The 16,661-nt window shown below is 47.7% G+C and overlaps 1 protein-coding gene across 2 annotated transcripts in view; it reads right to left on the bottom strand.

Annotated features, from left to right (window-relative positions):
• Positions 1-221: 221 nt before the first annotated feature.
• The window catches only part of FBXL16 (F-box and leucine rich repeat protein 16), a 110,385-nt gene continuing 93,945 nt past the window's right edge, over positions 222-16,661 (bottom strand). For both annotated transcript variants that reach the window (XM_077449559.1, XM_077449558.1), the window contains exons 4-6: positions 12,607-12,691; positions 7,685-7,748; positions 222-2,414 (exon numbers count right to left, since the gene is read on the bottom strand). In XM_077449559.1, the coding sequence (XP_077305685.1) occupies positions 2,266-2,414; positions 7,685-7,748; positions 12,607-12,691 (298 nt within the window). In that variant the 3' untranslated portion in view covers positions 222-2,265. The remainder of the gene's footprint in view (positions 2,415-7,684; positions 7,749-12,606; positions 12,692-16,661) is intronic.

The raw sequence follows: 16,661 nt of genomic DNA, 5'->3' as shown, positions 1-16,661 counted from the left end.
GCCCCAAGGGTCGGATAAAAGCAAGCAAAGAGTCAGATCTGGCCCTGAGACACAGTTTGGAGACCATTGCTCTAGATAATAAATACAAATAGTTAATTACACTTTGCTGGAATAATGGCATTTCATTGACTGATCCTCCCATATCTGCCCACATTTCTGTTGTCCCTAGAGTTGGGAAGAAACAATACACTGAAGCAAAAACAGTTTTTTTTTTCTCTGGATGAAAACTTTAAAGAGTGATATATTTTATTATATTTAAAGCATGGTGAGAAAACAGCACAAAATTGTTCCAAAGACGGTGCTCTCCAGAAGTGGAAAGAGTTGAAAAAGAGACAAAAGGAAAGAAACATGCAAGGTAGAGAGATCATGGGACACGTACATAGAGATTCATCATGTTACATGAGAGAGAAAAGGAGAGGAGAAGATCAATAGATAAAAGAGACCTTCTGGAAGAGATGGACAGAAATAGGTATACAAGAAGGGACAATGAAGGATGATCTGATTGTATCTTGAAGGCCATCACCCAAAGCTGACTTCTTAGTTTTGTGTAGACATTGGTTCATGGAGTTGTTCACTCGTGTCTTAGATCTCCTGGAGACTCCAATAGCAAGAGATCCCTCGCAGGTGTTTGGGTCTCAATGCCCTCCCACAATAAAGGTGTCAATTTCTCACAGTTGAATCCACCAATTATCGTTCTTTCTTTATTACTGAAAATCTACCGAGGGCACATGTCATTATTTGGCTTTGTAATAGTTGCTTAAGTTGAGAAAATATCTCAACGTTGGAGTCCCTCAGAGATAGAAAGGGTTCACCTTGCCAGCAACTACACAAAACTGACATATCAGATTTGGTTGAAGACAGCCTTTTACCCCTGAAGCATCCTTAAAACTATCACATCGTTGTGTGACATCTCACAGTTCCTGTAAAACTGGGACAAATGGCGTCAAAATCACAAACGCCGTAAAAAAAAGAAAAAAAGAAAGAAACCACACTGCTTCTCCCTGGTAAGCTGAGGGCACAGGCCATGGATGGACGTAATGCAATTCAAAATGTCCTCCATCTTCTGGTCGCAGTGAAGTGAGCACAAGCAGTAATGTACAGGCACTAGGGCAAGCCGGGAAGATGTACAAGAGAGGAAGGAATCCTCTCTGTCGAAGCAAAGGTATGTACAAGGCGGTTTCCTCCTGGAGATGTTCTGGTCAATGGTCCCACCATGTCTTTCAATCCACCCTACTCTTTGTTTCAGGCTTGATGGCTTCATTTTTGATCCATCTACTAAAGGATGACCATCCAAGGCAACTCATGACTGACCAGTGTCATGGTAGGTAATCTGTACCTGAACGTGATGCAACAATGCATTTCTTCATCTTTCCTCATGTTGGCCACAACAAACCAGCGTTCTCAAGTTGCCTACCACCACCTTATAAACAGCATGACTGCACTCATGCCAAGAAAGCTATTGTGAGGTTTACGCCTATAGGAAAAATATAGAAATTCTGAGCTAGAAGCAATGGTCAAATGCTGAAATGTTTACACCGTAAGGGAGAATGGGTTGACAAAGGTGTAAAACAGTCTAAACGGGACTGTGTTATAGGATGGGTTTCTATGAATCGACTTAATCCCTCCATCTTGATACAAGCCATAAGACTTTTTCTACAGCCATGCAAAACCCTCTTCAACCTTTTCCTACTTTCTAAGAAACACATCCATAAATGCCAGTGCCTCTTCTTCATATATTTCCTTGTTCTTCTTCTTTAAATCTTGTCACCTGTAATGGCTCCAAACTTAGGACATCAACAAAAACCAGAATCAATGAATGCTCTGGAACAGACTATCTAAGATAATAATCTTCTGAAGCATTAGGAACCAAAACATGAAGGACCACCACTGAACTTGAAGCAACATTCCACAATGCGCTGGACTCAACCTCACACCATAGAATCCTTGTAGAGTACGCTGATGTTTTTTTTTTTTTTTTATCAGATGGGAGTCGGCTCTACTTGTGAGTTTCATAACAGTCCACGACAGAGAAGACAAGAGATGAGGCGTGGGAAATATACAACCCTTTTTTTTCTTCAGAACATGGAATGAGGTCTTCACAAACCGGAGTTTAAAGTATCTCCCAGGATCTTGCTCTCCCTGCTTGTCAACAATTCGATGGTTCGGCTGTGTTAGCCCACCACCCCTACTGCCAAAGTCTCCGATCAGATGGTCAGTGCTGGGAATGGTTCGGAGGATACGGTTCGAAATTTCAGCTCCTGCATCTTATTCGATCACAACACAGCGGGGCAGGTGCTGGGAGAAATACTTGAAGAGTTCAGGTGTGGCACCTGGGCAGTTGGTGAGTTCCAATTCTTCCAGATCTTGTAGCTGAACGAGGCCCGAAAGGCCAGTGGTTGTCAACAATGGGCAACCTGAAACAACAGCAGAGTATTTTTTATGTTAGCATGGCTCCTAGAACTGTCCAAGTGTAGCCAAAACAAAACAACTCCTGTGCATGAGTGTGATAATTGGGTGCCAGTTCTTCATGAGCATCTGCTTCACCACACAGGTCAAAGTCACACCGACACCGCCTTGCTGCCCTCCTGGGACTGGGCAAGTCCCGATAGCACTCTACAAATAAACAAAGGAGGGTGCACCCGCCTAGTGCATTGTCCCACACACCATTTATTAGTAATCCACAAATAAATATACTCACAGTGTATCAAAGCAAACATCTTCCAGGTTGCTCTGTCCAATCAACACACTCCTGACCATGGGAGAACACCACCAGGATGCTAGCTGGCTTATGTGTTTCGAGGGAAGTGCCCTCTTCCTCAGTGCCAAACCCTTCCCTTGAAACGCGTAAGCCAACTAGGATACTGGTGGTGTTTTCCCAAGGTCTGGGATGCGCTGAGTGGACAGAGTGAGCTGGAAGTTGATGCATGCATTGATACTCTGTATTTCTTACATGGTTTGTGAGTATATTTGTTTGTCAAGTACTAAATGGTGCGTGGGATAGTGCAGCACTAGGCTGGTGCTTCCTACTTTCTTTGTTATTTTGTAGACTTTCAAGTGTAGGGTTGTCCCTAAAATGAGACAATCCATTGATGGATCGATTTCCCCTATCAGCACAGTCAGTCAGTGTTGATGGGGGAAAGCCTCCCGCAGGGCTATTGTATTCTACCAGCGGGGGGGGGGGTGGCACAGGGAACCTTCTCGGCCGTCAGGTTACATTGATTACTAATAGTGGCTATAGCTGCTGGTAGAAAGTACATGAAAGATCTGACATTCTGGTTGTACCCAAGTTGATTGGTGGGGTACAATCAGCCTGCTCATAATGGAATCGAAATTTGGCCAGGTTTGGGTACAATCAGCATGCCCATGCTTGTGTACAATCAGCCTGCCCATACATGGATTGAAATTTGGCCAGTCTTGGGTACAGTTAGCATGCCCATACTTGGGTACAATCAGCCTACCAATACATGGATTCCGATCTATGTATGGTCTGCTTAAAGGGGTTGTAAAGGTAAAAATGTTTTCACCTTAATGCATTCTATGCATTAAGGTGAAAAAAACATCAGACAATGCCGGCCCCCCAGCCCCCCCCCTCTTTTACTTACCTGACCCCTCGAAAATCCCGCGCTCGCACCCGACATCCTCTTCGCTGATCAGCCTGGCCGCTGATTGGTTACAGTGGATGGATTGACAGCAGCGCGAGCCAATGGCTGCGCTGCTTTCAATCACATCCAATGACGCGGCGCTCCGGGGGGGCGGGGCCGAGTGATACAGCGAGCGGCTATGGCCTCCGGCTGTATCACAGGAGCGCACCCGCAAGCACTTCTCACCATGCAAGGGAGCTTGCATGAATGAAAGAACTCCTTGCGGGGGGAGCGAAGACAGCTGCCAAGGGACCCCAGAAGACCAGGTTTGGGGCCACTCTGTGCAAAACGAGCTGCACAAAAGAAATACCTTTACAACCCCTTTAAGTCAGAAACAAGCAGATTTCACCCAAAGAATAATGGATGATTGGAAATTTGCCCATGCTTGATTGGAAGGACCCACCATTAGTTTTAGTCCCTATTTTCCTGATGCTCAGATGCAGTGCATTCTTGGTGAAAGTAACATTGGCCCTAGTATATGAATGGGGACCTAAGATTGTGAGCTCCTTGAGGGTAGGGACCAATGTGAGTGTGCAATGTACAGGGATATGGGTAGACACTCACTCAGGTTGAATTGGATGGACTGGTGTCTTTATTCAACCTTACTAACTATGAAACATTCCCTGATCCATGCGGAAAGGGCACAATTGCTATGCAATCACAAGATTTTTTTTAGAACCAATGGCAATTATTTATTGCAGTTTTTTTCCTTGCTGGGGAGATTTGCCCTCTCTACTTACACTGGCGACCATTATCACCAGAGAGTCAAAGGCAACCCAAAATATTATGGTTGTCACCAGAACAGGAAGTGAATGGAATCTTCCAATGAGGAGACTTGTTTTAGCAACATCAAAAAAGGATAGATTTCCTCTTACTTCCTGCTGTATCTTGAGCCAGGAATTGAAGGACAACCTTCCCAACGTGACAGATAGCAAAAAAGGTTCTAACAGCACTCTAAAAATGTTGGCAGGTGTGAAGAAATGCTGTAAAGTAAGAATGCTTTCAAAAATATATATTTTAATCGTTTCATTTTATCAATTTACAAAATGCAAAGTGAGTGAACAGAAGAAAAATCTAAATCAACTCAAGATTTGGTGTGACCACCCTTTGGCTTCCAACCAGCATTAATTCTTACAACTTGCACACTTGTCAGGGATTTTGTAGGACTGGAGTCAGGTGTGTGATTAACCAATTATACCAAGCAGGTATGGAGTTTGAAACACAGTCATTAACAGAAAAATCTGTGTAGGAGGCTTAAAACTGGGTGAGAAACAGCCAAACTCTACCACTGTAGTGAGATTGTGGAAGAAAGTTTCATGTCACAGGTCAGCAGGGGCGGACTGACCATTCAGCCACTCGGGCACTACCCGAGGGCCCCCATCAGGGTTGCCAGCCTCAGTAAAACCAGGGACAGTATGTAAAAAATCGGTGTTTTTTTTACATGTGTTTCTGAAATGTCCCTTGCCGACATCCTTTTGGTCTAAAAATCCTGAGATTATAGCTGCCCTACCTCTCCAGTACCTTCTTAGCCAATAGTGTACTGTGTGATTGTATACTGTTTGTGTGTACACTGTGTACAAGGTGATCAAATACCACCAAAAGAAAGCTCTATTTGCGGTAAAAAAAAGAACATACATTTTTGTATGTGTAGAAGTGCCGATAAAATGGCCTGGTCATTAAGGACCTTCCAGGGCTGAAGTGGTTCTATTGTTATACGTGTTTCTATTGTGGAGGTTCTGGAAATTAAGACCCCTTTCACACCGAGGCGCTTTGCAGCCTTTAGCATTAAAAATAGCGCCTACAAAGCACCCTAAAACAGCGGCTCCATTCACTCCAGTGTGAGAGCCCGAGGTGCGCTGGCAGGGCATCAGAAAAAGTCCTGCCAGCAGCTTCTTTGGAGTGCATTAGGAGCGGTGAACTCACCACCCCTAAAGCGCCCCTGCCCATTGAGATCAATGGGCAGTGCCACCGAGCCGCCGGCAAAGCGCCCCTGTAGAAGCACTTTGCGGGCAGTTTTAATCCTTTTTTGGCTGCTAGCGGGGGTTAAAAGCACCCCGCTAGCGGCCGAAAAGCGCCGCAAAAACAACAGTAAAGCACCGCTAAAAATAGCAGCATTTTACCGCCGCCGCTCGGGGCTGCTCAGTGTAAGAGGGCAAAGGGCTCTTAGAATTAGGACCGCAGTATATACAGAGGTTCCTTGGCGTGGGCACTGCCGCTTATGCATATATTTGCAAATGTGTGCAAAAAGAAAAAAAAAACGCTTTGGTTTTATTGCAAACTGTTAGAGCCAATTTGGTTGTTTTACAGGCTGGTGGTAAGTGTGCTGGGAAATCTTTTGCTTGTTAAAGAGTTCAAAGCAGACTGGGATTTCAAGATGTGTGTTGTTCAAGCTCTTTTGAAGAAGCACAAAGAATCCAGGAACGTTGAGGACCGTAGACGCAGTGACCGTGGACGCAGTGACCGTGGACGCAGTGACCGTGGACGCAGTGACCGTGGACGCAGTGGTCGGCCAAGCAAACCTAATGTAGCAGATGAAAGACACATCATGCTTACTTCCCATTGCTGGTCATCAGAAGATGTCCAGCAATGCCGTCAGCACAGAACTGGTGAAAACCAATGGGACCCAGGTACATCAATCTACTATATGGAAAGATCTGGCCAGATGTGGTCTTCATGAAAGAATTGCAGCCAGAAAGCCATAACTCCGATGTGCAAACAAGGCCAAGTGACTCAACTATGTATGAAAGCATAATAACTGGGGTCCAGAAAAATGGCAGCAGGCGCTCTGGTCTGATAGCAGGAGACTGGAGGTGAAGGACTGGAGCGCGCTACAATAATGAATCCGGCAACAGTGAATCATGATGGAGGTTCCTAGCAAGTTTGGGGCTGCGTTTGGATCAATGTTGTCCTCAATGATGAGAAATACAGGCAGATACTTATCCATAAGGGAGGTGCGTGATTGGCCCTAATTTATTTTGCAGCAGGACAACAACCCCAAACATACAGCCAATGTCATTAACCACTTCCTGCCCGCCATCTAGCCATATGACGTGCGCAAAGTGGTTGTGTTATTCTGCCCGGAGCTCAAATTACGTGGTCAGTATAACAAGCCGGTGTGTGCCCGCAGCACGGCGATCCTGGAAGTGATGGTTTGGCCCCCACAGACCCTTGATCTCAACATCATGGAGTCTGTCTGGGATTACATGAAGAGACAGGAGGATTTATGGCAGCCGACATCTACAGAAGATCCGTGGTTAGTTCCCCAAGAAGTTTGGAACAACGTACTTGTTGAGTTCCTTCAAAAACTGTCTTTAAAAAATAAATAAATTCTTCTAGGTAGACTTGAACACAAAGGGGGGTCACACCAAACATCGATTAGATTTGGATTTCTCTTCTGTTCACATACTTTCCATTTTGTTACTTGATAAAAACAAACAAATAAAGCGGAGTTCCACCCAAAAATTGAACTTCCGGTGATGGTGACCCCCTGACATGCCACGTTTGGCATGTCATTTTTTTTGTGGGGGGGGGGTACCCAGTTTTTATGGGCACCCAGCTCCCACTTCCTCCCGGGACTCTGTAGCACCAGAAGAAAGTTCACCTCTCACCCCTCCCTCCCTGCAATCTTCTGGGACATGTCCCGGGTCCTAGGGGATTGCCCGGCCATTCATAGCGTGGCTCTCACATGCACAGTGCGCGCCAGGCTGTGAAGCCACACCGGTGCCACGGAGAGGAGGGGGAGACGAGTGAGGCTTCCTGCACCCGCATCACTGGACCGTGGGGCAGGTGACTGTCTGATTGTTAAAAGTCAGCAGCTACACTTTTTGTAGCTGCTTTTAAATGGGTGGAACTCCGATTTAACACTTCTTATTTCTGAAAGCATTCTTCATTTACAGCATTTCTTCACACCTGCCTAAAACATTTGCACAGTACTGTTTATGATGTAACACAGAACTACAGACACGGGGGGCACATATATATGATCTATATGAACCATTACCTAAAGATCTGCTTTATTCAACACAACATCGGATGCTACTCACCGGCCAAAGATAAGAGTCGTAAACTTTTCATACACAGTAAATGCTTCAAACCAAAATCCTGCACCTGGGGATGAAGAAAAACACGGGATCATGGATGTACTTTCATTTTATTTTTATGAATGTCCAAAACCATCCATCCTCTCCCTCTCTCCATCTATCCAATCTCTCTCCTCTCCCCATCCATCCATCCATCCATCCATCCATCCACCCAATCTCTCTCCTCTCCCCATCCATCCATCCTCTCCCTCTCTCCATCTATCCAATCTCTCTCCTCTCCCCATCCATCCATCCTCTCCCTCTCTCCATCTATACAATCTCTCCTCTCCCCCATCCATCCATCCATCCATCCATCCATCCTCTCCCCATCTATACAATCTCTCTCCTCTCCCCATCCATCCCTCCATCCATCCATCCTCTCCCTCTCTCCATCTATCCAATCTCTCTCCTCTCCCCATCCATCCATCCTCTCCCTCTCTCCATCTATCCAATCTCTCTCCTCTCCCCATCCATCCATCCATCCTCTCCCTCTCTCCATCTATCCAATCTCTCTCCTCTCCCCATCCATCCATCCATCCTCTCCCTCTCTCCATCTATACAATCTCTCCTCTCCCCATCCATCCATCCTCTCCCTCTCTCCATCTATCCAATCTCTCCTCTCCCCATCCATCCATCCTCTCCCTCTCTCCATCTATCCAATCTCTCTCCTCTCCCCATCCATCCATCCTCTCCCTCTCTCCATCTATCCAATCTCTCTCCTCTCCCCATCCATCCATCCATCCATCCATCCACCCAATCTCTCTCCTTTCCCCATCCATCCATCCATCCTCTCCCTCTCTCCATCTATACAATCTCTCTCCTCTCCCCATCCATCCATCCATCCACCCAATCTCTCTCCTCTCCCCATCCATCCATCCTCTCCCTCTCTCCATCTATCCAATCTCTCTCCTCTCCCCATCCATCCATCCATCCATCCATCCACCCAATCTCTCTCCTTTCCCCATCCATCCATCCATCCTCTCCCTCTCTCCATCTATCCAATCTCTCTCCTCTCCCCATCCATCCATCCATCCATCCATCCACCCAATCTCTCTCCTTTCCCCATCCATCCATCCATCCTCTCCCTCTCTCCATCTATCCAATCTCTCTCCTCTCCCCATCCATCCATCCTCTCCCTCTCTCCATCTATACAATCTCTCCTCTCCCCATCCATCCATCCTCTCCCTCTCTCCATCTATCCAATCTCTCTCCTCTCCCTATCCATCCATCCATCCATCCACCCAATCTCTCTCCTCTCCCCATCCATCCATCCTCTCCCTCTCTCCATCTATACAATCTCTCTCCTCTCCCCATCCATCCATCCATCCATCCACCCAATCTCTCTCCTCTCCCCATCCATCCATCCATCCACCCAATCTCTCTCCTCTCCCCATCCATCCATCCTCTCCCTCTCTCCATCTATACAATCTCTCCTCTCCCCATCCATCCACCCAATCTCTCTCCTCTCCCCATCCATCCATCCTCTCCCTCTCTCCATCTATCCAATCTCTCCTCTCCCCATCCATCCATCCATCCTCTCCCTCTCTCCATCTATCCAATCTCTCTCCTCTCCCCATCCATCCATCCATCCATCCACCCAATCTCTCTCCTCTCCCCATCCATCCATCCTCTCCCTCTCTCCATCCTATCCAATCTCTCTCCTCTCCCCATCCATCCATCCATCCATCCACCCAATCTCTCTCCTCTCCCCATCCATCCATCCTCTCCCTCTCTCCATCTATCCAATCTCTCTCCTCTCCCATCCATCCATCCACCCAATCTCTCTCCTCTCCCCATCCATCCATCCTCTCCCTCTCTCCATCTATACAATCTCTCCTCTCCCCATCCATCCATCCATCCATCCCCCTCTCTCCATCTATCCAATCTCTCTCCTCTCCCCATCCATCCATCCATCCATCCATCCACCCAATCTCTCTCCTCTCCCCATCCATCCATCCTCCCCTCTCTCCATCTATACAATCTCTCCTCTCCCCATCCATCCATCCATCCATCCTCTCCCTCTCTCCATCTATCCAATCTCTCTCCTCTCCCCATCCATCCATCCATCCATCCATCCACCCAATCTCTCTCCCTCTCCCCATCCATCCATCCTCTCCCTCTCTCCATCTATACAATCTCTCTCCTCTCCCCATCCATCCATCCACCCAATCTCTCTCCTCTCCCCATCCACCCATCCTCTCCCTCTCTCCATCTATCCAATCTCTCTCCTCTCCCCATCCATCCATCCACCCAATCTCTCTCCTTTCCCCATCCATCCCATCCTCTCCCTCTCTCCATCTATCCAACTCTCTCCTCTCCCCATCCATCCATCCATCCATCCACCCAATCTCTCTCCTCTCCCCATCCATCCATCCTCTCCCTCTCTCCATCTATACAATCACTCCTCTCCCCATCCATCCATCCTCTCCCTCTCTCCATCTATCCAATCTCTCTCCTCTCTCCATCCATCCATCCATCCATCCACCCAATCTCTCTCCTCTCCCCATCCATCCATCCTCTCCCTCTCTCCATCTATCCAATCTCTCTCCTCTCCCCATCCATCCATCCACCCAATCTCTCTCCCTCCCATCCATCCATCCTCTCCCTCTCCCATCTATACAATCTCTCCTCCCCTCCATCCATCCTCTCCCTCTCTCCATCTATCCAATCTCTCTCCTCCCCCATCCATCCATCCATCCCCCCAATCTCTCTCCTCTCCCCATCCATCCATCCTCTCCCTCTCCCATCTATCCAATCTCTCTCCTCTCCCCATCCATCCATCCATCCATCCACCCAATCTCTCTCCTCTCCCCATCCATCCATCCTCTCCCTCTCTCCATCTATACAATCTCTCCTCTCCCCATCCATCCATCCTCTCCCCTCTCCATCTATACAATCTCTCTCCGCTCCCCATCCATCCATCCATCCCTCCATCCATCCACCCAATCTCTCTCCTCTCCCCATCCATCCAATCTCTCCTCTCCCCATCCATCCATCCTCTCCCCATCTATACAATCTCTCTCCTCTCCCCATCCATCCATCCTCTCCCTCTCTCCATCTATCCAATCTCTCTCCTCTCCCCATCCATCCATCCATCCATCCACCCAATTTCCTCTCCTCCTCCATCCATCCAATCTCTCTCCTCCCCCATCCATCCATCCATCCATCCCCCCAATCTCTCTCATCTCCTCCTCCATCCATCCATCCATCCAATCTCTCCTCCATCCATCCATCCGATCTCTCTCCTCCTCCATCCATCATCCAATCTCTCCTTTCCTCCATCCATCCATCCATCCATCCAATCTCTCCTCTCCTCCATCCATCCATCCAATCTCTCTCTTCTCCTCCTCCATCCATCCAATCTCGCTCCTCTCCTCCTCCATCCATCCATCCAATCTCTCCTCTCCTCCATCCATCCAATCTCTCTCTTCTCCTCCTCCATCCATCCAATCTCGCTCCTCTCCTCCTCCATCCATCCATCCAATCTCTTCTTTCCTCCTCCATACATCCAATCTCTCCTCTCCCCATCCATTTATCCATCCAATCTCTTCCTCTCTTCAATCTCTCTCCCCTCCTCATCCATCCATCCAATCTCGCTCCTCTCCTCCTCCATCCATCCATCCAATCTCCTCTCCCCATCCATTCATCCATCCAATGTCTCTCCTCTCCTCCTCCATTCATCCATCCAATGTCTCTCCTCTCCTCCTCCATTCATCCAATCTCTCCTCTCCCCATCCATCCATCCATCCATCCACCCACGCTCTCTCCTCTCCCTCTCTCCATACATCCAATCTCTCACCACTCCCCATATATCCATCCATCCATCAACCCAATCTCTCTCCTCTCCTCCTCCATTCATCCATCCAATCTTTTCCTCTCTCCAATCTCTCTCCTCTCCCCATCCATCCATCCATTCTCTCTCCTCATTCATCCATCCATCCATCCATTCAATCTCTCTCCTCTCCCCATCCATCCATCAATCCATCCAATCTGTCTCCTCTCCCCATCCATCCATCCACACAATCTCTCTCCTCTCCCCATCCATCCATCCATCCATCCATCCACACAATCTCTCTCCTCTCCCCATCCATCCATCCATTCACCCAATCTCTCTTCTCTCCTCTCCCCATCCATCCATCCAATCTCTCGCTCTCCGAAACAATCAATCCATCCATCCATCCAATCTCTCCCTCTCTCCATCTATCCAATCTTGCTCCTCTCCCCATCCATCCATCCAATATCTCCATCCATCCAATCTCTTTCTCATTCCCTCACCCCCTCTTCCCATCCATCCAATCTCTCTCTCCATCCATCCACCCATCCATGCAATTTCTCTCTCCTTCCTTCACCCCCTCTTTCTATCCATCCATCCAATGCCCCCCTCCCTCCATCTATCCATCCATGCACCCAACTAATCTCTCTCTCTCTCTATCCATCAATTTGATCTCTCCCTTCCTGTATCCATCCAAACCCCCTCCCCTTTCCATGCATCCATCCATGCAATCTCTCCACCCATGCATCCATCCACTCATCCAATCTCTCTCCTCTCCCTATTCATCCTCTCCCTCCCTCCATCCATTCTCTCTCTCCATACATCCATCCATCCAATTTCTTCCTCCATCCAATCTCTCCCTCCCTCCATCCTTCCAGTCTCTCTATCCCTCCAATCTCTCTCTCCCTCCCTCCCTCCCTCCATCCATCCATTCATTCATACAATCCATCCATCCATCCCTCCAATCTCTCCCTCTCTCCATCCATCCATCCATTCATGCAATCTCTCCATCCATTCCTGCAATTTCTCCATCCCTCCCACCATCTCTCATATATACAGCATCCTTCCTGCATAGGGTGGTGGGAGTTCTGTCCTCTTGTGTCCGTCTCCTCACCTGGCAGCACCATCGGAGGTACAAGCTGCGGAGTGATGTCATAGTGGACAGGTAGCTCAGTCCTGTATCTGTAATCCGGACACACCTGCGGAGAGGATAACACAGAGGAGTAATTGTCCTGGACATGCCATACTTTCCAATGCCGGGGACGACTTTCCTGCCAGAGCAGTTGCTGATGGTACTTTGTGAGTCAGAAGGATAAAGGTAAGTAGTTCTGGCTTCTCCCTGATTTCCATTAGCTGCCACCATGTTCAAGAACAGTGGTGCCGAACTATATGAAACCAGACGAGGCAACTAGCATTTCCAGATGAAGGCCAGCAAGAGAAGTCCCTGTGCTTTTCTCCCCCCCCCCCCCCCCCCGCAGCTACACTTTACAAGAGTTATGGATACTGCCACTGTTGACCAATCTTACCGAAAATGCTGGTTGCCTGACCTACCTGACTGTTATGTTGATCCGCTGAGTCTAGTATGTTCAGAGTGATTGGCAGGGGACACGTATGTAGATTGGGAGGTTTGAGCTCACTCAGATATCCAGCACGGTTCTGGGTTAGTGAGGCTAGAGAGAGTCAGGCAGTTGGCATTTTCAGAAAGAAAGCCAGCAATGTTAGTCTAAGTATTTCTTTCAGTATAGGCTTTCTTTGACTTTCTTAAAATTTTTCCTTCCCAGGTCTGTACACCATAATAAATGGGTCACCATCTCCCTACTGGACTTTAAGCCCTTGTACACACGGTCGGAGATTCCGTCGGAATGTTTCCGATCGGAGCTTTTGTCGGATATTCCGACTGTGTGTGGTCTGCATCGGACTGTTTCCGTCGGAATATCCGTAGGACCAACTTTTCCAACTTGCCGGAAATATTTTCCAACAAAATGCTCCGATCGGACATACTCCGATCATGTGTAGCCTACTCCGACGGACAAGGTGCCATGCATGCTCAGATCAAATTCCTAGACCAAAGCTATTGGCTACTAGCCTGAACGTAGTCCTGTCGTAACGAAATGTACAATCGGATTTTCCAACAACTTAGTCCGACCGTGTGTATGCAACATCACTTCCGGACCTCTTCCGGAATTAATCCGTTGGAATTACTCCAACGGATTTGGTTGTCGGAATCTCCGACCGTGTGTACAAGGGCTTAGGGTTCATACATACCGGGATTTTATAGGCATAGCATGTGCCCAGCATGGCAATTATATGCCATGCGGGCCTGAGATGCCACACGTATAGCCTACCACAAAGGTGAATGGCTGTACGTGGCAACGCTCTTGTAAACACCAATGCTTTGGTGTATCAGCATTTACGCCGCTTTTACAGATCCCTGATGTTTTTTTCTCAGCCTCTAAATGCACCTCCATGTTAGCCTATATATACACACGTTTACAGGCATATTAGAGGAGGAGCGTTTAGAGGCTGGAAAAAAAAAACGCCTCCTCCAGCTCATTCAGGAGAGCAGCGTTTGAGCAGAAAAAAATGACTGATGTGCCTAAATGCATCTAACAGCTTAACCGCTTCAGCCCCAGAAGATTTGGTTTGCGCAAAAGTTTTAGCGTCTACAAATTAGGGGATAGTTTTATGGCATTTTTATTTTAAATTTTTTTTTATTAGTAATGGCGGTGATGTGCGATTTTTATTGGGACTGCGACATTATGACGGACACATCGGAAACTTTTGACACTATTTTGGGACCATTGTCATTTATACAGCGATCAGTGCTATATAAATGCATTGATTACTGTGTAAATGACACTGGCAGTGAAGGGGTTAACCACTAGGGGGCGATGACGGGGATAAGTGTGTCCTAGGGAGTGATTCTAACTGTGGGCTTCAATTCCCATGACAGCGATCACTGCTCTCGATGACAGGGAGTGGTGATCTCTGTCATGACACAAGCCAGAACAGCGAAATGCCTTGTTTACATAGGCACTTCCCCGTTCTGAGGCTCCGTGACATGATCACCGGGAGACTGGCGGACATAGAGTCTGCCGGTCCCGAGGGCAGGGTCACGCTGTATGTGGCAGGTGTGTGTGCGCCTGCTATTCCCGGCTCTTAAAGGAGATGTACAGGTACGCCCATTTGCCCACCGCTGTCATTGTGCCGACGTATATCGGCGTGCGGCGGTAGGCAAGTGGTTAAACACACGTTCACTTCATTCTGTTGACCAGAATTAATGAGTGTCTTTGCCAATGGAATAAGGCCCGACCATAGACTGTGAAAATCTCGGCAGGTTTAGCAGGAACCGGACGAGAGTCTAACCATGCCTGGGCAGGCTGAATGTATCAAAGCCCTGCACTTACCACATCTAGGAAGCGGCCGGGCAACATGTCTGGTGGCTTTCTTCCTCCTCCTGTGGTGTGGATCACAGCACCTTCTGCCTTGCATCCTCCTCCTCTTCCTCCTAGGTGTCCAATAGGATTGCCTGACCTTTCAGCCAATCGGTAAAAACGGATTTCAGGCCCGTGCTTCCTGATTGGCGGAGAGGTGATTCAGTGTTAGAAAAGCTAATATTAATTTGCTTTTCTAACACACCTGGGTGGGCTCCGAGTGCAATGCTCTGTGCTCCGAGTCTACCCTATTTTAAAGCCTATGGCTCTAATCAGGTGCTCCCCTCCCCCCCAGCCAGAACACTCCATTGGCTGAGAGCGTTGATGCCGGTCAGCAGACCATTTTTGGCTATGAGCCTGGCTTCTTTCGGATCGGCTGTCATACACACAGGCCGAATGTTGGCTGGTTTCTATTGAACCGGCCAATGCCGGCTGACATTTGGGCCGTGTGTACCAGGCTTAACTTAATACCCAAACATTTGCAAAATACGTCTTGAGGTTCGTTTTTTTAAGTTGCCTTCTCCTCTTCTGGAGCAAAGTCATCCAGGGGAGGAAGAAAAAACATTCTATGTGCACGAGGCCTTACCCATGCATGTGCGTCTGACTGCAGGGCTTCTGGAATGGACCAGCATATCTCCCAACTTTTTGAGATGGGAATGAGGGACACCTATCAGCAAAAGTATGCAGGCATAGGACACGCCCCTTGTCACGCCTCCTTAAAGGAGAATTGTACAAAAAAAAGATTTGTTGAACCCACAAGTGCTCTTTTTACCACTAATATTCCTTTATATTGGCTTTTGGAATTTACAAATGCAGCCATTTAGAAATCAGGTGAAAGGTTTAGCGCTGGAAAACACTTTTTGATAGATAAAAAGTGCATTTTATATACATCTGTATAGATCAGTCCAAAATGAGGGACAAATGAGGAATGAGGGACAGAGGGACATGGCTCCAAGTCAGGGACAGTCCCTCGAAATCAGGGACAGTTGGGAGCTATGGATCAGAGTCCTCCTCTGTGCCGGTACAGACCAATCAGAATCACTCTGATCTGTCCTGGAAGCGCTGCAGAGGGAGAAGAGCAGAGATTTCAAATCCCTGGACTGCTACACTGGCTGTGTGTGTGGCTACTGACAGCTCATCGCCCACCGAGGTAAGTACAGTGGGGACCGGGGGGGGGGTGTACGGTGTTTGTTCATCTTTTCTGAAAAGCCGAGCTTACACTTTAAAATGACTTATTTGCTAGAAGAGAACTGTAAACCAAAATTCCCCTACCCTCTGCAAAAGAAGAACGTTCCTGCTTATTTCTCCTGCTGTCTGCCCAGTGCCCCGTACTACAGAGATACAGCTGCCTGATGAATCTTCATAATTGGACACGGTTAATTTCAATACCTGGTGCTCATTTTAAAATCCGCGTTCCCCTATGTCCCTACTTTGTCTTGAAGGGGTCACTTAGTCCCTGTGCTTCTCTATGCAATGCAGGTAGATCATGGCTGGTTGGAGAGGCTGACAGGACGGTGTACATAGCTTCCTGAAGACACCACAACTCCCTGCCTCAGTACCTCTGTTCCTAGCCCTCAGCTGACGCAAGATATGGGTTGGATCTTTTTGTGCAATTATCAAAATGTCTTAACGGGTGAATGTCAGTTTGGAGGACTAGAGGTTGCATTTGCTTATGTTGAATTGTTTTATGGCACACGGAGCATTAGCAGATACATTTCCTTCAATATAAGCTTAG

The sequence above is a fragment of the Lithobates pipiens genome, unplaced genomic scaffold, assembly GCF_037356315.1.
Source record: "Lithobates pipiens isolate NorthernLeopardFrog02 unplaced genomic scaffold, aLitPip1_a1.2 Scaffold_22, whole genome shotgun sequence".
In the NCBI taxonomy this organism is placed as follows: Eukaryota; Metazoa; Chordata; class Amphibia; order Anura; family Ranidae; genus Lithobates; species Lithobates pipiens.
This window is presented reverse-complemented; position numbering and strand designations above follow the sequence as displayed.